At 49.2% G+C, this 25,188-nt stretch overlaps 1 protein-coding gene across 1 annotated transcript in view; it reads left to right on the forward strand.

Annotated features, from left to right (window-relative positions):
* Plxdc1 (plexin domain containing 1) overlaps positions 1–25,188 on the forward strand; it is a 51,780-nt gene that overhangs the window by 19,558 nt on the left and 7,034 nt on the right. The window contains exons 3-10 of the mRNA XM_042673782.1: positions 7,939–8,082; positions 8,348–8,417; positions 8,937–9,059; positions 9,730–9,848; positions 10,796–10,895; positions 18,174–18,269; positions 19,705–19,786; positions 23,487–23,547. Coding sequence (XP_042529716.1) covers positions 7,939–8,082; positions 8,348–8,417; positions 8,937–9,059; positions 9,730–9,848; positions 10,796–10,895; positions 18,174–18,269; positions 19,705–19,786; positions 23,487–23,547 — 795 coding nt within the window. The remainder of the gene's footprint in view (positions 1–7,938; positions 8,083–8,347; positions 8,418–8,936; positions 9,060–9,729; positions 9,849–10,795; positions 10,896–18,173; positions 18,270–19,704; positions 19,787–23,486; positions 23,548–25,188) is intronic.

The raw sequence follows: 25,188 nt of genomic DNA on the forward strand, positions 1-25,188 counted from the left end.
GTGGCGCTGTGGCTCCAGTGGTAGAGTGCTAGCCTTGAGCTGAAGAGCTGAGGGACAGCGCCCAGACTGAGTTCAGGCCCCATGACTGGCAAAAAAAAAAAAAAAAAAGAAAATTAGCCACAAAGGTCCCTCTGAGGCCTCACCTGAAAGTACAGAGGTAGGATCTCAGTAACAAAAGTAAGTGCCCTAGCCTGGCAGCAGCCGGCTCTGCCCTCCCTGCGCTCTCAGTATAGTTAGGCCAGCAGCAGTGGCAGCTGGCAGCCCCTGAAAGCTTGTCAGACCTGCAGGAACAGGGTTGAGTCCCATGTAATTAATCATCTTACTCAACTTTGAGAAGTACAGCTTCTACCAAAGGCTTTCAAGTAGGAGAAATCATTCAGGATACAGAAAATGCATCAATGTGTTCATCACAGTAGTATTTATAAGAGAATGAAAACTGAGCCATCATCCTGGCATTTGGGAGGCTGAGGCAGGAAGATCTTGAGTTCAAGACTATAAAGCAAGACTCCGTGTTAAAAATGACAACAAGCTGGGTGCCAGTGGCTCACGCCTGTAATCCTTGCTACTCAGGAGGCTGAGATCTGAGGATCTTGGTTCAAAGCCAGCTTGGACAAAGGAAGTCTGTGAGATTCTTGCTCCAATTAACTACCAGAAAACTGGAAGTGGCACTGTGGCTCAAGTGGTAGAGTACTCACCTTGAACTGAAGAGCTCAGGGACAGCACCCAGGCCCAGATTTCAAGCACCACAACCATCAACAACAACAACAAAAAGCAAACTATATAAATGATCAGTAAAAGAGAAATAGTTAAGAAAGTTGTGCCTAGTTATTCAGGAGGGTGAGATCTGAGGATTATGGTTTGAAGCTAGCCTGGGCAGAAAAGTCCCCATGAGACTCTAATCTCCAATTAACCAGCCAAAGCCAGAAGTGTAGGTATGACAAAATAAGTACCAGTCTTGAGTGGAAAAAACAAGCAAGCGCAGGAGGCCCTGAGTTCAAGCCCTAGTACTGGGGTACACACACGTACATGCATGCACGCACACATGCACACACAAACACAAATGTACCGTGCTTGCCTTTCTACAATTTGTGACAGGTGTTGTGTATCTCAACCTGAGGTTTGGAAGAGAGCACCTGGGAGATAGTGTGAGATGTTATAATCTGTTTTCTGTTGCTGTGATAGAATACTTGAAGCTGAGCAATGAGTAGAGTGGAGGTTCACTTAGCTCACAGTTCTGTAAGCTGGAAGGCCATGATCCAGCAGCTGCTGAGGGTCATGTGCTGCATTATAACATGGTAGGAAAAAAAGCACAGGCAGCTGTGTGCAGAAGAGAGAAAGCATGAGGTGTGGCCTTGCTTTCTAACAACCTGCTCTGTGGTAAGGAATCCAGGCATGCAGTAGCTTCATTGTCTCCCCTAATGACCTGATCACCTGGTAAAAGTTTCACCACCCTCCCAACACTGTTATGTGAGGAACCACATTTCCACAGGACTTTTCAAAAAGGCCAGCCATCTCATGCAGATGCTTGAGCTGAGAGAAAAGAGTGTGGGTGGATGGGTGGTGTGAGTAGAGGGCTAACCTTGTTTTATCTAGGGCTTTATAGCAGCTGCCCTGTGAGACAGGTGTTCTAGTAGTCTACTTCTTTATCAGAACAGAGAGGTGAAGCCATCTACCCAAGGTCATATAGCTACTGAGTGGTAGAGCTCAGACAAGAACACAGATCTGTCTGCCCTTAGAAGCTGAGCTTTTTTTTTTCTTTTCTTTTTCTTTTTTTGGTCAGTCATAGGGCTTGAACTCTGGGCCTGGGTGCTGTCCCTCAGCTCTTCAGCTCAAAGCGAGTGCTCTACCACTTGAAACACAGTGCCACTTCCAGTTTTCTGGTGATTTATTGAAGAGTCTCACAGACTTTCCTGCCCAGGCTGGCTTTGAACTACTATTCTCAGATTCTTAGATCCTGAGTTGCTAGGATTACAGGCATGAGCCACGGGTGCCTGGTGAATCTGAGCTCTTTGAGGCTCATGATTCTCAAACTTTCTCAGTCAAAGCACCCGTGGGGATCTTGGGGAGCCCCTCAAGCCCCTCAGTGGTGCTGATGCTGCCATCCCTGGAACACAGTTGGAAGAGTAGGGATTCCACACCTCCGACATGTTCCCATTGGGTTTGTAAGGCCTCTAAGGAATGGAGGCAGCAGGGACTGGGGTGCCCCTGCCCCTTTCTCACTTCCTGGCTTGGACCTAGCTATCTGCAGTGCTATCCCTACCAGCCTGGCCAGCCCTACTCTCTGCCGGGGCCTGCAAGGCTCTCTTGGTTTCCTGCCAGCATCTCCACCTGCCAGTTGGCTGGCAGGTGACAGGCTGATTGTGACAGCTTAGCTGGAGTTCCTTTCCAGAAACAGCCTGAACTCAGCCAAGGTAAATGCAGCCCTGCTGTCAGAAACCAAGGGCCTGCGGAGTCTCAGGGCATGAATAATTGAGGCAGAAGAGACACTTTTACACAGATGTTTAGGATGGAGCTGGGGTTGTTTGGAGGAAGCAGACCTCCATAATCAAGAAGTTTTCTGGGAAGGTCCAACAAAATTATTGTAATAGCTCCTACTGTGGGCCAGGCACTGGGCTATGAGCTTTCTGCTGATCTGTTTTGTCTAATTTGTTCAAGCATGCAATAAGAAAGGTTAACGGTTGGTGGGGACTGATGACCAACAAGGAGAGGGATGCTTGATAGTAACTACCGTGAAAGGGAGCCAGGGTTTAAATTTGGGTCTGGCTGACACCATAACCCATGCACCTGATCTGGGAGTCGTGGTTTTTAAATGGTGTTCCATGGAACCTGTAGAGGTTCCCAGAGATTCTTTATGGGCTTCTATGGGATGGAGGGTGATGAAGAACAAAGTAGTGCAGTGGGCTGGGCCCTAGACCCATCTCAGTCCTTCCGTGAGCGTGACTTTACTTTGATATGATTTATATACTGAGCTACCATGGAAGATTTGTTGGCAGAAAGGATTTCATGGACAAAAATGTTTGCAAGCCACATCTTGTGGCCTCTGAAAAATGAATGTGGATTACTGAGTGGATTTGCTGAAAGTTGTCTGGATCCTGCTGACTGTCTGAAACCTCAGTCACCATTGTCATTTTTTCTGTGGTGGGTTAGTAGATTGTGTGAATTTCTGGGACAGATTCACCACCAGTTATGGTCTCCTCCTCCTCCTCCTCCTCCTCCTCTTCTTCTTCTTCTTATTGTGTGATACAGAGAATGGAACTCAGGGCCTCATGTAAGCTAGGCAAGTATGCTAGTATGGGAGCCTTGAAGTCAGCCTTGAGCTTTTGCTTAGCTTTTGCACTCAAGGCTGGCACTCTACCATTTGAGCTAAACCTCTTCTTTCAGCCTTTTGCTGGTTAAGTGGAGATTCTCAAACCTCAGGCATCTGAATAGCTAGGATTACAGGCATGAGCTACTGATATTTGGCTTCCCATCCTTTTTTTAATTCTTCTTTAAAAATAGGTTCTCACGGGCTGGGAAGATGGCTCAGTGGTAGAGCACTTGCCTTGCATGCTTGAGGTCATGGGTTCGATTCCTCAGCACCACATAAGCAAAAAGAACAAAGCCGGAAGTGGCGCTGTGGCTCAAGTGGTAGTGCGCTAGCCTTGATCTGAAGAGCTGAGCGATAGCGCCCAGGCCCAGAGTTCAGGCCCCACGACTGGACCAAAAAAAAAAAGTTCTCAGTAAATTGCCCAGAATGGTCTCAATCACAAAATCTTCCTGCCTCCAAAGTAGCTCAGGTTACAGGTGTGAATTATCATGTGTGGCCCTATACAGTCTTAAGAGATACAGTAATACAGATTTCAGAGATTGGCCATGGTTTAGATGTGGTTTGAATGGCCACTGTGAAGTGTGGGGAGGGTGGAGAGCTAATCCCACTATGGAGATGTAGGGCTGGGCCAGGTGCCAGCAGCTCACGCCTATAATCCTAGCTACTCAGAAGACTGAGATCTGAGGATCATGGTTCAAAGCCAGCCCAGGCAAGAAAGTCTGTGAGACTCTTATCTCCAGTTAATCACAGAGAAAAGCTGGAAGTGACACTGTAGTTCAGTGGTAAAGTGCATGCTTTAAGCAAAATGAGCTCACAGATAGCACGCAGGCCCAGAGTTCAAGTCTCAGGACTGCCCCCACACCCCAACTACCCCCCCCCCAAAAAAAAAGATGGGGCTGGGAGAAGACTGTGACAAGCTAATGTCATGGGTTGGAGCCCTTAGGATTCAATCCTGGTGACCTTAAGAGTGCAGGATGTGACCAGGGAATATGGACACGGTGTCATGCGTGTATGAGAGTGTTCCTTGTATTGATTTTTTTTTTTTTGGTTGGTCGTGTGGCTTGAACTCTGGGCTTGGGCGCTGTCCCTGGACTCTTCAGCTCGAGGCGAGTGCTCTACCACTTGAGCCACAGCACCACTTCCAGTTTTCTAGTAGTTTATTGGAGATAAGAGTCTTGCTGTCTTTTCTGCCCGGGCTGGCTTTGAACTGTGATCCTCAGATCTCAGCCTCCTTAGTAGCTAGGATTACAGGCATGAGCCACCAGTGCCCAGCTCCTTGTATTGATCTTTATCATACCCTGTGTCCCCTGAGGATTCTGCCAGCCAGAAGCCCCTGTGAAATTTGGCCCATCAAACTTAGGCTAAACCATGGGCCCAAACAAACTTCCTGTTAAACCTACGCAGCTTGCCGTATTGTAGTGTTGACACCGGAATGGACTGAGACAGTTAGAGGGGGCAGCTCCTTCAATTCTGAGTCTCCTTGAGTTCAAAGGGACACCAACTTGTGTCAGATAAGAGGTGCCAGGGCAGGGCCCCTTGAGAACTCCAAGAATGAACCCCCTCCTCCGATCTCAGAGCTGGGCCCAGGGCACACCATGGGATCCTCAGCATGGCCACGCCGGCAGGGGCACAGACCCAGACCATTTGTCTTCCTGTGGTGCACAGGACTCACCTTTGGCCCGGGCTGCTTAGGTGAGGCAGGGAGAGATGCATTGGCGTCTGTTTAGGCATCATAGCTGCAGAGCGTGGCTTCTGTCACATGCCACAGAGTGCTGAGAAGCAGCTGCGTGCCGCCGGCCCTCCCCCAGCTGTCTTCAGCGTTGCTCTGCTCAGATGCCCTGGAGGGAGGAGTGCAGTGGGTTCTCCGAGCCCCTGAGAGCATCTGTTCCCCTCTTTGTGGCCTGCTGTTTCCTAAAGTGATCCAGATCCTGCAGCCACGATGAATGAAGGTAGCAGTAAAACATCCAAAGGAAGAGCAGGCCAACAGGGGAAACATCCAGAGGAGTATCTTTCTAGTTATCCCATCCCCACCTCCCCCCCCCTCTTACCCCCACCCCTCTGCCAGCTCCCTAGGGGAAGGCCATTCCTGCCCTTGGAGAACTTGTAGTCTTATAGGATAGATGGATGGACAGACAGCTGTGGAGGCAACAGGTATAAAAACAAATAAGTCATCCTGAGTACAAGACATTGCAGGGGGAGCTCAGGATATGATTAGAGGAGAGTGGGGGGAGAGGTTGGGGAGACCCCCCCCCCGCCTTGTAGTGACCCTCACCCTGAGGCCTGATGGGTAAGGGGGTGAGGGAAGAGATTTTAAGGACAGGATGCACAAAGGCCCTAAGGCAGGCTTAGTGATTTCTGGAACTGAAAGAAGCACCGAGAACAGGAAGAGAGGAGGAGGTGCTGGGGAGATCCAGACCACCATGTTTGAAATGGAGGGTTCCAGGAGGCAAGGATTAGCCACAGCCATAGCAGGTGGTTCTACAGAATCTATATGGGCTTCCAAGTTGGGGTGTTCAGACTGCCTATTATGCATGTATTTTCTCCTGCTCAGAGATGGAATAAAAGCTGCTTACTTGCAAATCCCAGGAGGCCAGTTTGTCCACCTGTCTGCCAGGTCAGTGTGCACAGGGCTAGATGGTTGTTTTGCTTGTTTGTTTTTACTTAAGGAAGACTCCCCGTAAAGGATAGAGAATAGGAGAAGCAGAGCCCAAGAAGGGAAAGGCTGGCATTTCTCTCCTATGGAGTGCAGGGGAAGGCAGAGACTGTAGGTGCTAGCATCAGCTCAGCTGCTTCAGTACCAGCCAGAGAGCAATGCACCCTCCTCTGTGTGAGAGAGTAAGTGTGTGCATGTGCGTGTATGTACATGCCCTGGTACCAGAACTTAAACTCAGGGCCTTGTACTCTGCTGGTGCTTTACCACTTGAGACATGTCTCCAGTTCCAGCTTTTTGCTGGTTAACTGGAGGTAAGGGTTTTGTGGGATTGGCTTTGAGCTGGGGATTGGCTTTGAACCTCCATCCTCAGATCTCAACACCTCCCGAGTAGCTGAGATTACATGTGTGAGCCACTGGTACTCAGTTCCCGTGTTTCTTCCCTCACCTTCCCCCCAGCCCTCCCTGACCTCAGGTCCCCAGAGAGTGTTACTTGTCAGAAATACAGAGTCTGCCTTCTGGCAGAGGAAAACAGAAGCTCCTGTCCCTGCTCCTGCTGGGTCCAGAGCAAGGGCTGGCTGGACAGCTGGCATCTTGGCAGGGAGAACATGGTTTGCTGTGTCTGCAGCTACTGCCGCTGGGAAGCCTGATTAATGACCCATGATGCCCAGGGCATCTCTGCAGCCATGGCTGCCAAACCAGCCTGTGGCCCTGCCTCCCCGCTGCCTACCTCCAAAGCCTCCAGAAAGCCTCTCCCTCTTTCTTCTATTCTTTCTGCCAACCATTTATCCAGTCTCCTTGAAACCTTGGCCCCAGATTCTCCTCTGTGGGAGACATTGCTGAACAAGCCTAGCCCACTGTGACCCCATCAGGCCCATAAGGAAGAAAATTATGCATTGTTAGGACTCGCCCCTTTCACAGTCCCATGGTGGCTGCCACACGGGCTCTGCACTTGAGGGTCTCTGTAGGATGTTCAATCCACATATGGCCTGCCTCCTCCATCAGACTAGCAACTCTCAGGCATTAAGGAGCAGCCTCCTCTTTTAGTCTGGTGGATGTTAAGATCCAAATGTTTTCCCCTTAAATAAAAGGCCCCCAAGCCAGGTGCCGATGGCTCATGCCTGTAATCCTAGCTACTCAGGAGACTGAGATCTGTGGATTATGGTTCCAAGCCAGTCCAGGAAGGAAAGATCATGAGACTCTTATCTCCAATTAACCACCAGAAAACTGGAAGTGGTGCTGTGGTTCAGAGTGGTAGAGTGCTAGGCTTGAGCACAAAAGCTCAGGGACAGTGCCCAGGCTTAGAGTTCAAGCCCCATGACCAACCAAAGAAAAAAAAAAAAGAAAAAAAGAAAAGAAAAAAGGCTGCTAAAGGTCAGGCCAGCTGTCTGGGAACTCCCAGAATACAAAGGTTCTAAGCTGGGCACCCCTGGTTCACGCCACCAGCTCAGCCTACAATCGTAGCTACTTGGGAGGCTGAGATCCAAGGATTGTGGTTTAAAGCCAGCCAGGGCAGAAAAGTCCCAATGAGACTCTTACCTCCCATTAATCACCCAAAACAGGAAGTGGTGTTATGGCTCAAATTGGTAGAGTGCTAGCCTTGAGCAAAAGAGCTCAGGGACAGTGCCCAGGCTCTGAGTTCAAACCCCATGACTGACACAAAAAGAAGGAGATAAAGGTTCTGCATGAGGCTGTTCTATTTCTCCCCCATGCTCCAAGCTGCATCTGGTCTTGGTCATGCTTGGGCACATTCAGGGGCTGCAAGATAAGCCTCCCGGCTTGTTTAGGTGTGGCAGGATTGAGCACTGGTGTAAGGGGCGTGGATGCGGCTGGGGACAAACCAGCTCTCTGAGCCCCAGGTCCAGCACCCTGGAATAGAGAAGGGTATTTATATGCAGCAATTTGGGTGGGGAGCAGCAGAGCAGGGCTCCTGGCCTTGACTGTTGCCTCATGCCTCTTTGGGCTGCCTCTGTGCCCACAGGAAGACAACCACAGCTACTACGTGTCCCGTGTCTATGGCCCCAATGAGCCCCGCAGCCGGGAGCTGTGGGTGGATGTGACCACAGCAAACCAGAGCCAAGTGAAGGTGCACAGGATCCTCTCCAACACCCACCGGCAGGCTTCGGTGAGCATTCCTATCCCTGGCAGGGTAATCCAAGCTAGAGGCTGGACTAGCCCATCCTGCCTGGGAACAGGCCTGGTGTGGCCTGAGGTCTGGGAGCTGGGGGGTTCTTGGCTACAGTGGGGACACTCATTCATTGTTCCAGAGACCTTGGGGCCTGCTCTAGACATGTCTGCCCTGCTCTGTTCAGACAAGCATGGAGCAGTGTGGGCAAACAGCTCTTGGCCCATCAGCTCAGCTTATGTTAACTCCTTCCTGCCCCCTACAGAGAGTGGTCCTCTCCTTTGATTTCCCTTTCTATGGACATCCTCTGCGGCAGATCACCATAGCAACAGGAGGTGAGGTGGAATCAGCAGGGGGCAGGTTACAGATCTCAGCCTGTACTTTAGGGGATGTTCTTGGGGAGAGAAGTGGACTGGGAAGGGATCCACGCTTGGTCCTCGCTCGGCTCTTAACCAGGGAATGTCTGGCCACTCCCATCACATCAGCTGACCCATATGTGTCTCCCTGGAACAGCATGGCTAGTGTGGACATCCCATAGGTCTTACATTTCTCTAAAAGAGGAGGAGACAGAGGGGCAGCCCTGAGAACTTGAGTTCCCATCCATATCAGGAGTTTGAGTCCCATGTCCCACTTTCCCAAGGTTGGGGGAGGTGGGAGTCACCTCTTCTTCTTGCCTCTCTCCCCACCCCACCATGGTCTGTGCCTTCCTAGAGGCATTGGGAGACCTTCTTAAGTCTGGGGCCCTCTAAGTACATATACATCAGGCCCAGAGCCCAGCAGGTAGCGATGAGGGAAAAGCCTAGAGGCTTCCCCTAAGGCCGTGTGTAGTTACTGCTCTGAACTTCTCACCCTAGGCTTCATCTTCATGGGTGATGTGATCCACCGAATGCTCACAGCTACTCAGTATGTGGCCCCTTTGATGGCCAACTTCAACCCTGGCTACTCTGACAACTCCACAGTCACATACTTTGACAATGGTGAGACCATGCTTCAGTGTGCACATTAACACAGCATAGAGCATCCCTGGTCTGATCCCTTAACCGGTACCCAAGGCCCAGGGAAGGCAAAGGACTTGAGCATAGCCACACAGCCTAGCAGTGCCCCCTCACAGCTTTCTGGGTTTTAGTCTCTTGAGTAAGATGGGGATCGCATGTCCTGCCTAGCAGAGTCTAATGAGATATGAAATGGAAACTGTCACCATACAATTCCCCGTTTGTCCTCCTTTTTATCTCTAGGGGGTCAGGAGAGACAAGAGGAAGGGCAGAATACAAGATAAGAGCTGGGCACCAGTGGCTCATACTTGTAATCCTAGCCACTCAGTAGACTGCTAGCCTTGAGCACGAAGAGGCCCAGAGACAGCACCCAGATGGGCGAGAGAGAGAGAGAGACAGAGACAGAGACAGAGACAGAGAGAGACAGAGAGAGAAATAAGAGAATATGGATCTGCATGCAGAAGCAGAAGTAGGACCCTTTGGTTCCAGGCAGTGTCTTCAGGCTGTACAGCAACTGCCATCTCAAATTTGCAAATGACTTCCATCATCTCGAATAGACCTGATCCATAGCCAGTCCTCTCTGGCTTCCATTTTTGCAGGATCCCACTCCCTGCTCTACCTCCCTGCCCATCCAGGTCTCTGCTCTTCTCCTCAGGGACAGTCTTTGTTGTTCAGTGGGACCACGTCTACCTACAAGGCCGGGAGGACAGGGGCAGCTTCACGTTCCAGGTGGCCCTGCACCGTGGGGGCCGCATTGTCTTTGGCTACAAAGAGGTGAGGGGGCTCTGGCTGCAGAGATCATTGGGTCTTAGAGTTTTTCCTCAATTCAGCAAATACTTGTAGAGAATCTGCAACGTATGGGTACAGCCTGTAGGCCCTGTCCTTGGAGTCATAAGTCTATAAGACAATAATTGCAGGGATGGACAGAGACAAGTGCTCCTAAGTAGAGGTGCCTGGTGCTAGCAGAGGCCAGAGGAGGTTTCTCTGAGGAAAAGGACACAGGGGTTGGACACAAAAAGAGTGCTGAATTTCTGCTGTACCAGTTTAAGAATGCAGAGAGTAATGCATATAGATTCCCTGGTCAGTGAACATACCCAGGTGAACAAAGCACCCAAGACACACCACTGAACTTAGAGCCCATGGTAGTATTAACCGATCCATTAGCCCGCCCTGTCACACTGAGAGGATCCTTCCTGAAAAGGAGCAAATTGTTCCTAAACCAGAAGAAGAAGTTGTGCAGAAGAAAAACGTATTCCTGAAGAAACTGAAGAAACAAAACTTATGGCACGGGAATAAATTTAGCATAAAATAAATGCAAATAAATGAAAATGAAAAAGGCCACTTGGCTTCAGAGCAGAGAACAGATTGTTTAGGGCTAGAAGATTATTCAGAGGAAAGATGAGGCAGCTTAGACAAAGACATAGAGAATGAGATAGACTTGAGAGCCATTGGGCTAATAAAAGGATTTAGAGATGTATTCAATGAGAAAGAAGAGAGAAAAGAAAAGAAGAGGCCAAGAATGACTCTGGGTTTCAAGCCTGCATGGAGGTACAGTCCACTGAATTGAAAATATGCGGAAGGTGGTGTGGGGAAGGTTTGGGACTGGGTAAGAATTTAGTCCTCAGTAGCTAAATAGGCACATAGGACTAGTGCTCCAAGAGGAGGCTAAACTGGCCCCAGAAAATGCTGGGGGGTGAATAGAGCCTCTTCTCCTGTTGTAGATCCCTATGGCTGTCCTGGAAATCAGCTCTTCCCAGCACCCCGTGAAAGCAGGCCTGTCAGATGCCTTCATGATTCTCAACCCATCTCCAGATGTGCCAGGTGAGTGTTCAGAGGTCCAGCAAACACCTCATTTGGGGAAGACCCAGCTCAGTCAGAGCCCAGGAGGGTGAGAATGGCAGTTGGCTAGGGAGTGGGACTGAGAGAGGAAGAGGGCTAGAAATACCCAATTTCCTTTTGATCACTGAAGCACCATTTTTCCCACTGTGTCCAGTAGGAAGCACTGGACTGGCTTTTAGGGGAGGGGTAGCCAGAGTCCTTGTACTCAGCACTTGCTCCACTTAGAAAACTTCCCAAAGATGTCAGGTGAGGGATAATGAGCCTTCCAAAATGCAAACAGTGGCTCTCAAGCAAGGGGATGAAAGGACCACTAGGCTGTCAGGAGACTCACAGTCTAGCCTCAGCCAGGCCATGAACTCTGTCCTGCAGTAAATGAGTTTCAGCAGCCACTGTAAAGTGGAAGTACCTCTTCCTCCAAGCTCTTCCTCCTGCACTGATAATTTAGGAACCCCAAATCTTTCCCTCTTGCTTTAGGACCCCCACCTCATGCCCACCAGGGTTTGAATCACACCTCTGGGAAGGTTGCCAGTAAGCCACCTGCCATCTCCAACCTCAGCTCAGGGACTTGGCCCTGTCCTCCTCTGCAGAGCTGCATGTGTGACAATTCCATCAGGTGATGGACATCTGAGGAACATCATTCAGGACTGGGAAAAAGCCCTTGTCTGCTTGTCTCCCTCCTACTCGTGCCTGCTGTGAAATCTAGGGCTGAGGAAAATGTGATATTTATCTAGAATCCAAATTCTAAGTCACTATGTATCAGACCAGTTGAGACACAATGGGGCAGACAGTCCAGCCCCCAGGACAGTCCTCTATCCTTGAGGTCAGAGATGCTGTTAAGTCTACCTGCTGGAAAAAGTGCACTTAATGGCAGACACTGCCTTGTGGCTTCCTGCCTCTAGTCCTCTTAACCTCCATTTCTTCCGACCACTGTGAAATCAGATGTGTTCCTCTCTGGCTCCTCAGTGCTTTTTAGGATCCAGACAAAATCTTTATGTGGCAATCAAGGCCCTTCACACCTGGGCATAGCATCTAAATCCTGCCTTTGTGCCCAGTGGTAGTGGCTCACACTTATAATTCTAGCTATTCCAGAGGATGAGATCTGAGGATTGCAGTTGAAAGCCAGCCTAGGTAGAAAAATCTGTGACTATTTGGATGCCAGCCAAGAGCAAAAAAGCTAAGTGAGAGACCCTGACTTCAAGTCCTGTACTGGTACAACGAAGCTAACAAACAAACAAAAAACCCCTTCCATCAGCAGCCTCTCTAAGTCCTGGTATATGTATCCTTCTGTTCTCCCAACCTGCCAAGGGCTGGCCACATCCTGGTGACATAGTTCCCTGGTGGAAACCCTCCTCTCCCATTCCTTTTTATTTTATTTTTTTTAAACCACTGAGACCATGCATTGATTGGTCAGGCTCAGAACTCTGTATCAGCCAGTGCAAAACTGTTTCCTCTTTTCTCCCCCTAGCATTCTGCTGCATCTCCAACCCTCATCCTCCTGCCCTTAGCTGCTTTTGCCCCAGTAGGGTGGCAATCCCCTGGGGACTCTCTGAGTTCTGAATGAACATTAGTGCAAGGATCTGGATCCAATCAAAGAGTTCAGGTTGCTATCCAAAGGATCAGCAGAGACCCGTTCTCTGCTGCCTTTTGACTTTGACTCACTGTAAGAACAAGAGTCTGGAACCACTTGAGTTTGGGAGGGATTATTATTATTATTATTATCATTGTGTGTGTGTGTGTGTGTGTGTGTGTGTGTGTGTGTGTGTACCTGGGTGCTGTCCCTGAGTTTTTGTGCTCAAGGTTAGTGTTCTACCACTTGAGGCACAGCTCCACTTCTGGCTTTTTGAGTAGTTTATAGTTTATTGTGACAAGAGTCTCACGGACTTTCCTGTCCTGCTAGGATTACAGGTGTGAGCCGACAACACCCAGCAAGGGAATATTTTGGAAACTGTATGCCTTTGTGTCCGAAGTTTCAGCTTGGAGGACCAGGCAAGGAATTGAAGAGATCTGGGAACTTTGAAATTGTAAATGGAACAAATAGGAACATAGACATTCATGCGTTTTTGTGGGATAGACTCTCCCACCTTTACTAGGTTTTAAAATGGGTCACATAGTGAATGCAAGACCTTGGGTTTAATCTCTAGGATAGGGAAAATAAGATAGGAGAAAATGGGCCATGACTCCTGCTTACAGGAGGAGTCAGAGGCCTCTGGTCAGATATCCTACCCAGCAAGCAGCGAATTTGTTTGGATTAAGCTGAACTGCAAATACCAGTCAACCCCAAATAACCATGACTTAAATGAAAAGCTCAGAGAGAAGCCTCCAGTATGCAGACCCTCTTATCTCCATGGAGATAAACCAAACCCAGAACAAGGTAACCTCTGTATCCTTGTATCCAAGTTTGACTCATCTCTGCCTGGGAAGATGTGAGGAGTAGAATTTGGTTCCTTACAATTGGTGAAGACACTCTCCCAGCCAGTGAATCCTTTGTGGGGGAGGGGGAGAAGGCTCTGTCTTCTCCCAGGCTCCTCCCACCACTTCCTCCTACTCTTCATGGGGTTGAGGGAAGAGGAGTTGAAAACAACCAGGTTTTCTTAAGCATTGCCGTATGCAAACAGTTATAATGCATGCTTTGAGCCGTGTGCAGAGCATCTTTGATGCAGAGAAAAGCCACGCACAGTTAGCATCGTCTGCTTAACACATGGGTGGCCTAGCTGCTCTTAATGTGGCTGGAGAGCCCGCCAGAAATCAGTCTAATTTCCTCTACTCATCAGCCTAAGAAACTCTTCAATTCACCCACAATATAAAAGGAACGTGAGCATAGCCAACATCAAAACTGACAAGAGTCTGAATTAGTAGAACCGGCTAATGAGGATTTGATTATCAAGGGCTCCAGATTGTAAGCTGCTCTTTGGCTGGCCCCAGAATGGCCCCAGATGGCCCTAACACACTGGACCTTTCCCTTCTGCCAGCAGGTTTTCCTTCTTCCTCAGTGTTTGTGAATATTGGATGGCTGGGCATAGAGATAAAACAGCATCTCAAACTGCCAGAGACGTAGCTTGGGGACAACTCCTGTCCCACATCTGGAAAAGATCTCCTGGCCATGCACATGGAAGCCTTTGTCCCTGGGCAAGCCTCACATGTTGTTGAAATAACCCAACGGCAAAGAACTGAAGCAGGGGCATTGAGGATTCTGTTTAGGAACAATTAAAAAAATATGACAAAGCCATATACTCAAACAAGTACAAGTTGGCAGTTGACGTGAGCCAGTATATTCAATTAGAGACAGATTTGCACATACTCAGCCTCATCCCCTTCCGGCCACCATTCATCTGCCCCGCCCTGTGTTTAGAGTTTAGCTTATTTTCTGAGTCCATCTGGCCATCCTTGGCATATATCCATGCCTGGGGCATAGTCCCAGCTCTGCCCCCACCCTAGATATTTGCAGGAGGCTCCCAGGAGTCCTCTCTTCCCTGGCTGCCTGTGTCTCTCTCTTTCCACTCAGTTTCCCTGACAAATAGATGTTTCATTATGCACTTGAGTCCCTTGTCCCTTAGCATTCAACCTTCCCTTTGACAGAGGATGAGCTCAGCTCTGTATCCTTGCAGGTGGAGAGATCTAGGAAACCAGCTGTAGAAAGAGGTCTGGCTGGCTTTCTGTGCCCTACCTAGGGACCACCCTTTTGGGAAAGGCCTCCATCTGCGGTGAGAGAGGAAGAAGGGTATGCTTTCCTCTGGGCTGTGGCTGATGTTAGAATATGTTACTGAGGTTTTTAGGAGTCTGTAACCCATTCTTTTATTCACAGCCACTTCTTGAAACCCTGTTCAAGGCCTGGTGCCAGAGGCTGGGGGGTGGGGTGGGGAGGGCAGGGACAAATACCAGGTGAACTGTGTCTGTGAATTCTGTCCCTGGGGTACTCCAAGTCTGGTATGGGGGTGGGGGAGAAGTGGGAGATCGGACAGGAAACTAGATATTGACTTAGCAGTAAGACAGGTGACCCTGGACACTGCACAGGGATTGTGGCGCTCAGAAGAGGACCAGCTGACTGCCCAAGAGTGGGAAGCATGCACCTTGAAGGTGGAAATGAAGAAGGAAGAAAAGTTGATATTAGACTTTAGATCCCATGACATCAGGTCCCATGGAAGGCAAGAAATGGATACTTGGACTTTCCTCCTCTCCTCCCTTCTCCTCTCCTTACCCCTCTTCCCTTCTCCCCTCTCTCCTCTCCTCTCCCTCTCTCTCCTCTCATTTTATTTGTACCAATTCTAGGGTCTTGAACTCTGTACCTGGTGATATTCCTGAGCTTTTTTTTGCTTAAGACTAGCATTCTACCACTTGAACCACAGTTCCACTTGTGGCTTTTTGTGGTTAGTTGGAGATAAGAACCTTACAGACTTTTCTTCTCAGGCTGGCTTTTTTTTTTGGTCGGTCATGGGGCTTGAATTCTGGGCCTGGCCACTGTCTCTGAGCTCTTCAATTCAAAGCTAGTGCTCTCCCATTTTAGCCACAGAGCCACTTCCTGATTTTTTTCTTTTTATGTGATATTGAGGAACTGAACTGAGGGCTTCATGAATGCTAGGCAAACACTGTACCACTAAACTACATTCCCAGCCCCTCAGGCTGGCTTTGAACTGTGATTCTCAGATCTCAGCCTCTTGAATAAATTAGAGTTACAGGCATGAGCTATTGGCAGAGATGTCTGCCTTCCTTCCTCACCCTCTCTCCCTCTCCCTCTCCCCCCTACCTCTCTCCCTCTCTCTTTCTTGTACTGCAGCTCAAACTCTGGACCTTGTGCTCTTGCTTAACTTTTTCCCCATAGCTGACACCCTATCATTTAAATAACCCTTCCACTTTGGGCTTTTTGCTGGTTAATTGGTGATAAAATTCTCACAGCTTTATCCACTAGGGCTGGATTCAAACCAAAATCCTTAGATCTCAGCCTCCCAAGTAGCTAGCATCATAGGTATGAGCCACCAGCTACCTCTAGTGACCAGAGTAGGCAGCACTGGCATTTTAGGCCCCAGAAGACCTGTTCCAAGACAGAGTAGCTTCCTCCTCAGTGGAATAATATTCTGTGGCTCTGAATGTCTAGGAGGAGAGGGCTGAGGTGTCTATCCACTGCTACCCTGACACAGAACAGTGTGGCATGGCAGAGAGATAGCATGTTTGGCCCAGACCAAACTGGGGTTCCACCTTGGGTTAAGTAAGAGAGAACAATTCCAAGGTTGAGGAGAAGTACATGATGGAATTCAGCTGAGATAGTCTGCTAAGCAGTGGAAGGAGTGTGGGGGATGAGAAGCCCAGCAGTTACACAGGACACCGCCAGACCGCCCCCACCCCCCCTGCAACTCCACCTACATAGATACCCTGCTGATTCCTGCTGACACCTTAGGACATCTCTCTCTAAACCTTTCAGCTGAATGATAAACTTATTTCCCCAGCTACTTCCTGTTTCTTTTCATTGCTCTCTCTCTCTCTCTCTCTCTCTCTCTCTCTCTCTCTCTCTCTCTCTCTCTCTCTCTCTCTTACTCTCTCTCTCTCTCTCTCTCTCTCTCTCTCTCTCTCTCTCTCTCTCTCTCTCTCGTGCTGGTCCTGGGGCTTAAATTCAGGGCCTGGGCACTATCCCTGAGCTTTTGTGCCCAAGGCTAGTGCTCTACCACTTGAGCCACAGGTCCTACTTCTGGCTTTTTTTGGTAGTTAATTGGAGATAAAAATTTGTCTCATGGGCTTTCTTATCCAGGCTGGCTTTGAACTGTGATCTTTAGATTTCAGTCTCCTGAGTGGCTGAGCCACAGGAGCCTGGCTTACTCCATGTTTCTTGTGTCAAAAATCTAACCCAAACTAGTTTAAATAGAAAGGGTACAGCAAACACTGGCGAATGCTGAAGAAGCCCAAAGAACGAAAGGAAAAGATAACCACCTGGGAAGACAGGGAATAGCACTAGTACTTCCTGCTAATCTCTACAAAATGGCTTTATTCTGGCTTTTTCCATAAGCCTGGAACTATAGGCATCTATAGGCTCTGAGCTTGCATCTTCTCAACTTTGTTACAGGAGAATAAAAATGCTTCTTGATCCTAGTTGAAAAGTCTCAAGGGAGGTCTCTGATTGGTCTAGCCCTAAACCAATCACTGTGAGACAGGACCAGTGAAAATGGTAGCTCCAGAGCAATCTACATGTAGAAATGGACTGGGCACAGTTTCTCCAATGGGAACACTGTTTCCAGAAGGAGGAAGGGTTGTTGGGTAGACCACACACTAAGTGGCCCTTTCCTCTTATGAGGAAACTCATTGGCAAAGGTCAGCTGCCAGCTGCTTGCCTTTCAGCGCCAAAAGAAACCAACCTGAGTCATGGTTCTTGGGTGGGTGTGGTGGGATAATGGGAAATATCAAAGCCCGTGAGAGTACCATTTTAGGACAAGCCCTTTCATCTACAGTTCCAGTGTTTTCCTTCCAAAAAAATATTGCAGCAGATTGTTTCTGTCTTTCCACTTCACAGAGAAGACACAGAGGCTCCAAAGCCTTGCCTAAGGTTAACCAACAAATCAGGGGCAGAACTTGACTCAGTTCTTGCGTTTCTCAATTCTGAAGTCCCGAGGGAAGTTTCTGCAGGGATTGAGGTAGGACTTAAGGTTGGCTTCTGGCCCTGGACCTTGCTCAGGCCTCCATAAAGAAGAGAGTGGTGGAATATGTCAGGAATGTGCAGGTGGGAGCCTGCCTGTGTGCAGATGTCTACAGAGCATTCCTCATGGGCCAGGTTCAGGGCCAGGTACTTACCACTCCACTCCTAGCAGAGCTTGGTGCAGAGCCAGTGTGGTGAATGCAATGGGCAGAGGGCACCTGGCCTGAGTAAGGGACAGCAGGGAGCTGGCTGAGGGGAAATGATCTAAGGAAGTAGGACTTCAGCTAGATCTTCAGCTTATCTGCACCAGTCAAGGAGAGAAAGGTGGGAGAACATGTAGATCAAGGGAATAGCAGCTATGATGGCTCAGAGGTATGAAAAGGGAACGAATGCTTGCTGTCCTGATCCCAGGGGTAGTCAGGCCTCTGTATTGAGTATTTCAGCCTGCTCATCAGAGAGCACTATTCTCTAGGGTCAGCTCCTGTCCTCCAATCTCCTTTGCAGCCTTAATGCTATTGTAGCACAGATTGAAGATTATTTCCTTCTCGGTGGCCAATTGCCAACTCCTGGTAGGCCCTGGGTACAGATCTTGAAGCCCTCTGGCTGTAACATGTGCCTGATGACCAGTTTTGCTTCTGTTTCAGAGTCTCGGCGCAGGACCATCTTTGAGTATCACCGTGTGGAGCTGGACTCCAGCAAGATCACCAGCACATCGGCCGTGGAGTTCACTCCATTGCCAAGTGAGTAGGAGTGTTCCCACCAGTGAAGGGCATTCTGCTAATCTGGAACACACTTTGGAGTGACACTGGGTTCAAATTGCAGGCCTGTCTCTGACTCCTGAGGGGTACAACCACCTAATCTTTCCAAGCCTCCATCTCTCATCTGTAACCTCATTGTGGCCTCATGGCACCTCCCTTCTAAATTTGTGGCCAGGGCAGAGTAACAGGTTGAATTGAGCATGGAAATGGCAGCAACTTCCAGCTTTTTTGCTGGTTAATTGGAGATTAGGAGTTTCATGGACTTGCCTACCACTGGATGCCAGTTTGCTTTTTGCTTTTTTGAGACATGGACTCACTTTGTAGCTCAGAATGGCCTACAATTCACTGTGTAGCCTAGGGTGACCCGAAACTCTCAATCCGCCTGACTCTACCTCCCAAGTGCTAGGATTATAGGCATGCACAATATTTGCTCAATGAATGAAAGGATAAAGGAATGCCTCTAAGGGTTATTGAGAGAAATGAATCAATAACAAGAAGCACTTACCATGTGTTCTTCTCTCTATCTCCCTATCCTCTCACTTCATGCTCATGACAGGTGAGTCTTCCGGGTAGGTGGTAGCATATTCCCTTATTCACAAATGAGTTCCTGAGGCAACACAGGATGCTACAATCCTCCAAGTCAAACTCCAGCCAGGAAGAGCAGAGGTAATGGCACCTCCTGTGCCATATGGATACCTCATTTCCCAGAGGAGAGTTAGAAGTAAGGAATGAGACACCCTATGCCCAGTTTGCCTGGACTTCCCTAGAGGAGGCGCAGAGCCCAGTCAGGACTCTGGTGGCAATCATTCTCTGAGGCCTAATGTTGGGAATGGGCAGTAAGGACCCCCCAGCTAGCATGGCCTGGACATAAATGAACAACTTCTGCCACTTTCCACTAGAAACATGACTTCTTGGACTTTACACACTTATAGGCTCTGTGATTTTTCTTCTGAGACCCCATGACACAGAATTCTAGGGTTATTTTTGTTCAATTATTGGTTAATGTCTGTCTCCTTATATGACTGTAAGCCCCAGGGGGCAGGGACATGGTCTTACTGTGGGATCCCTAGCACCAGCTCAGGGATGGCCCCTTTGTGATGAGGAAGGAAGGAAGGAAGGAGGGAAGGAGGGAGGGAGGGAGGGAGGGAGGGAGGAAGGGAGGGAGGGAGGGAAGGAAGGAAGGAAGGAAGGAAGGAAGGAACGAAGGAAGGAAGGAAGGAAGGAAGGAAGGAGGGAGGGAGGGAAGGAAGGAAGGAAGGATTTAATTTAGGGCTGCTCTTCAAGTGAGTATGGCAGTAATGACCTCAACAGCCCCTGCTAAGTCAGGGACTCCATAGTTCCAGAACCCAGAATTCTGGAGTTTCACCCTTTCAAACCAGGTCCTGGTGTTGAGTGGCCGCTATTTCCTCTCTTGCAGCCTGCCTACAACATCAGAGCTGTGACTCCTGCATGTCCTCAGACCTGACCTTCAACTGTAGCTGGTGCCATGTCCTGCAGAGGTTTGTACCAGGTTATGCACTGAGTCTCAACAACAAAACATGGGCCAGAAGGCAGCAAGGGTCTACTTGTTGCCCATAGTTTTGTCAGTATTAGGGTATCTCTGATTCTTAGGGTAGGAATGTCACAGAAGTGAGTTTCTCCCTGAGGCTTGTACCTGATTAAGGTGATCATGTGATTGGGTAGGGCCTTAGGTGGTGTCAGGCTTCTAGATTCTAGATATTGTGCCTGCCTCCATATACCCAAGCAGATTGGCTCATCCAACCTTTATGAGCAGGGCTTCATAAACAGTAGTCCATAGCTGTGGGCATCCAAGAATCACAGGAGATCTTATAGACATGTAGATACTGGGATCCTTTATGTCAAGAACCTGGGAAGGATCCCTGGGCCTGCATTTTAATGTGGTGTCTCATTTGCAACCAAGTGTGAGAACTGCCAGCTTAGCAACAGGCTGAGATGCAAAGATCCATTGCCCCTGACCCCAAACCACAGTCTCAAGATCTTTCCCAGGCTGAAACAAGGTTTCCTGAAAACCAGGAGTGTGGCTGCGGTAGGTATCCATGGAAACCAGGGAAGCTACAAAGCTGTGTTTAGCTGTGTTTGCTTAGTGTGGAAGCACGGAGAATTCTGGGTGAGATCCAGTGTTAGGGATAAAGTTCTTAAACCCGACTCATCTTCCACTCCTTGTTCTGAAATCATTTCCTCACAGATTAGACTCATAATGCAAGCTCTGTTCTCCGATCCAAGATAAACAAATGGCAGGAGGGGTAGAAAAAGGGATTCCTGTGGGGACGAGTGCCCTCATGAGGATGGGAAGCCTGAGGAACTCTGAGAGCCTTTAAGGCAAATTGAAAAATTATAGGCTCCGAGTTCCCCTGCAGCTGTTCTGCAGCTGTCAGCGTTTCCTTTGCTCCTTTCCAAGTCAGGGAGCAGATATAGCAGCCCAGGCACATAGGACTGGTGGCCAGGAAGGTGGGGGGCGGAAAGGGGCACTCCACAGGCCTCCCAGGTGTGCTTCCCACCAGCTGTGCTTGTACTCACTCTCTTGGGACTTCAGTTGGTTGACTCTGTAGAATGGACAGAAGCCATGTGACTCAGGAAGACGTGGGTGAGGAACACTCTGTTATTTGAACTCTTCAAATGCCAAATAGCACTTAAACAAAGCCTCCAGGGGCAGGGAAGGTACAGAGTCTCAGAATGGGTTGGCAAATTAGACCCAGGGTTCACTCTTTCTGGAATGGAGTTCTGCCAATTGTGGCCTCTGAGGTTCTCAGAATCACCAGCTGTGGCTCATGCCTGTAACCCTAGCTACTTAGGCCTCTGAGAGCTAAGGATCCTGGTTCAAAACCAGCCCTGGCAGACAAATCCTGAGATTCTTTAATCTCCAATTAACCAGTAAAAAGCCAGAACCGGAGTCATAGTTCAGAATGGTAGAGTGCCTGCTGCAGTGAACAACAAAACTGAGTAAGAACAGAGTTTAAGCCCCAGTACCTAGTGCATGCATGCATGCAGGCGTGCACACGCGCACGCGCGCACACACACAGACACACAGACACACACACACACACACACACACACACACACACACACACACACACAGAAACATATCCCTGGGACCAGTAACCCAGAAGTCTGAATTTTGGAGTGCTTCATCTTATGTGCTTTCCATGTTGAGAAACATTATCTTAGCAGTGAGGAGATTCTTGAGATGGCCTCAGATGAGCCCTGACATATTGAGGCTGGCTGCCACTGTGTGACTCAGCGTTCAACCCAGGCTGAGCTGCAGGAACTGAAAATGGGTCAAATGAACACAAGCCCTCGATTTACCACCACTCCTAGTTAGTGGCTGCACCCCAACTCAGAGATGATGACAGTGTGAGGGGAGGGACAGGCTTCTTCTACAGGAAGAGCCTGGTTGGAGAAAGGCCAGGGCCTGGGCTGGTGGCCCTTGCTGAAGCCATCAGCTCCAGCACAAGGATGCTCCATCAGAGTGGGCAAGACTGATTTGAGCCGGAACCCCCTGTCCCCCACACACCTATGGACTCACTTCAACCCATGCCTTTCCTTGCCAGCTCTCTAGAGCACTAGCTCAAAATGAGAGCTGATTCCAAGTCCCTAGAAAGCCAAAACGCAGAGCTGGTTCAGTGGAATCCCATAGTTCTCTTTCCCTCCCCAGCCTTACCCTTCCCTCCTTCCTCCCTTCCCCCTCCCCTCCCCTCCCTCTCCTCTGAAACTTTTTGGGATGTCCTTTCCTTGCTCTGGTGCTAGATCTGCTTTAGACAATTTCATATACCATGGAAGGTATCATCCTGTCATCCTACATTGCCCCCCCCCCCCCCCACACAGCCAACGTAACGTCTAAGGGTGACTTTAGCCTCAGGATTCGTTCAGGAAATGATGACTCATAATTCTGCCTCCTAGTATCACTGTGAGGTCCCATGGGGGTGGTGCTGGCACATTCAGGAGACCCTCAGGCAATGCCCTTTCTCATGCTCCTCTTTCACTCTGGGCCGACTGGCTCAGGGCCTGGCAACTCATTCTCACAGGCCTATATTGAAAGCACAATCCTTAACCCATTGGCTTGACCTAAAAAGAACTTGAGTCCCCACCTCCAAATCCTCACTGACCCCAAAATCATGGGCACAGAAGACCTGAGAAGGAACATGTGGCTGGCCCAGTTTGGCCACCCTGCAAGCAGAAGACATAGCCCCAGAGGCCCTTTCGGGACAGACTGAGAGCCCTCTGGAAGCTGCACCCTTGGGTCTCAGGCAGCCAAAGGTGCTAAGTTAACTTGCTGAGAAGTCATTCATTCCTTGCCCTGGTGGCTCAGGATGTTATTCTTCCAGATGTCCCTCAGCTTGAGTAGAGCTTGGTGGCTTCACCCAGCATTGAAGAGGGAAGAACAGAAATTTAAATACGATACCTTAGAGAACACTCTGTATGGTACCTTGTCCCTAAATAGGGACTTGGTGCCTTCTAGAGCAGCCAATATGGAAAGGTCCAGAGACCCCCCCATATTTTTTTGGTCAGTCCTGGGGCTTGAACTCAGGACCTGGGCACTGTTCTTAAGCTTTTGCTCAAAGCTAGCACTCTACCACTTGAGCCACAGCACCACTTCTGGCCTTTTCTGTGTATGTGGTACTGAGGAATCCAACCTAGGCTTCATGCATGCTAGGCAAGCACTCTACCACTGAGCCACATTCCCAGCCCTTCAGAGACTCTTATCAGCTCATTTCAGTCTTCCAGCCTCTGGCCTGTAGTGACTATACTGGGAGACACTGACTAAGCATGCTGACCTTCAGCCCAGCTAGAGGTCACCTGCATACACACAGCTGGGCAGATGAAGCCTTGGTCTGGTAGCCAGGTACCACCAATACCTTCCTCTCCTTCCAGGAAGGAATGGGGGACAGGAAGGTCTACTTCAGTTCCCAGGTACCAGCTGCCTGGTGCCATTATGCCTGTGCAATGGCCTTAGGGAGCCTGCTTACTTAGGCTGGGAAGAGCCTTCTCCTGACTGACATAAAGAACTGTCACTGATGGGAGCTGGGAAGATGGCTCAGTGGTAGAGCGCTTGCCTTGCATGCATGAGGCCCTGGGTTTGATTCCCCAGCACCACATAAGAAAAAAAGCCAGAAGTGGCACTATAGCTCAAGTGGTAGAGCGCTAGCCCCTCACATACTCAACCTTTTGGTCCCTCTGCAGGTGCTCCAGTGGCTTTGACCGCTACCGCCAGGAATGGCTGGCCTATGGCTGTGCCCAGGAGGTAAGAGGCACGTGTGATCTTTGGTAGTTCCTATGCCAGGTGGGGGGAAAAGGGGCTGCCAGCAGTTGTCATTAGCCCTGGATGACCTTGTTTTTTTCAGATTCTTCTAAACCAATCAGCCCATTTTGAGTCCCTGAGACTAGTGTCACTTGCAACTGACCTCAAATAGGAATTCCTATGGTCCCTGCAAAGGCCACAGGGCCTCTTGTACCTAGTGGTATCAGTGAAGCCCCTGCCAAGGCTCCAACTCTCACTCTCTGGCTTTTGAGGGAAGTGGTCAATCTAAGGGTGAGGCTTATTCCAGGTACCTCCCATTTAGTGGCTTGTACAAACAAACAGCTAGAAATTTCCAGAACACTTAATACTTTGATTCTGGATGAAGAGCATCCTCTAGCCTCATACTTTGACCTGGTTTATCGATTAAGGTGATGTCTCACTAACTAGCCTCAAACCTTAATTCTTTGGGTCTCTGTCTCCCGAGTATCTGGAAGTCATCATGCTTGGCTATTTTAGTTTTTAGAAGGATCTATACCATCCATACTATGTAGACCAGGCTGATCTTAAAAATTCTTGGTCCTCCTGCCTCAGCCCTCTGAGTACTAGAATTATAGGTGTTTACCAGCTCTCTCTTCTTGTAATACAAGCACATAGTATGTGCTAAATACATCACTGTGTGTGTCTATAGTTTTTGTTTTTGTTTTTTTTGGTCCGGTCGTGGGGCCTGAACTCTGGACCTGGGCGCTGTCCCTCAGCTCTTCAGCTCAAGGCTAGCACTCTACCACTTGAGCCACAGCACCACTTCCGGCTTTTTTCTTTTTGCTTATGTGGTGTTAAGGAATCGAACCCAGGGCCTCAGGCATGCAAGGCAAGCGCCCTACCACTGAGCTACCTTCCCAGCCTGAGTTGTTTTTATTTTGGTGTGTGTGTGTGTGTGTGTGTGCTGGTCCTGGGGCTTGAACTTAGGGCCTGGGTGCTGTCTCTGAGCTTTTTTGTTCAAGGCTATCACTCTATCACTTGAACTATAGCTCCACTTCTGGCTTCTTTTTGGCTTTAATTGGAGATAAGAGTCTCACAGACTTTCCAACCAGACTTTGAACTGCGACCCTCAGATCTCAACCTCCTGAGTAGCTAGAATTGCAGCTACCAGCAGCCAGCTGTTAATTTTTGTTTTGCTTGCAATTTTTTTTTCTGTCAATACTGGGGCTTGAACTCAGGGTATGGGCACTGTCCCTAAGCTTCATTTTGCTCAAGGCTAGAACTCTACCACTTGAGCCACCATAGCACCACTTCTGGCCTTTTCTGTGTATGTGGTACTGAGGAATCAAACCCAGGGCTTCATGCATGCTAGGCAAGCACTCCACCACTAAGCCACATTCTCAGCCCCCAACTTTTTTTTGTCACTCATGGGGCTTGAACCCTGGGTCCCTCAGCTCTTCAGCTCAAGGCTAGCCCTCTACCACTTGAGCCACAGAGCCACTTCCTGCTTTTTCTGCTTATGTGGTGTTGAGGAATCGAACCCAGGGCCTCATGCAGGCAAGGTAAGCACTCTACCACTGAGCCACCTTCCCAGACCTCTGGTGGTTTATTGGAAATAAGAGTCTCACGGTCTTTCTTGCCTGGGCTGGCTTTGAACTGCAATCC

Source organism: Dipodomys spectabilis, unplaced genomic scaffold (assembly GCF_019054845.1).
Source record: "Dipodomys spectabilis isolate Male_0828 unplaced genomic scaffold, ASM1905484v1 ptg000018l, whole genome shotgun sequence".
Taxonomy (NCBI): Eukaryota; Metazoa; Chordata; class Mammalia; order Rodentia; family Heteromyidae; genus Dipodomys; species Dipodomys spectabilis.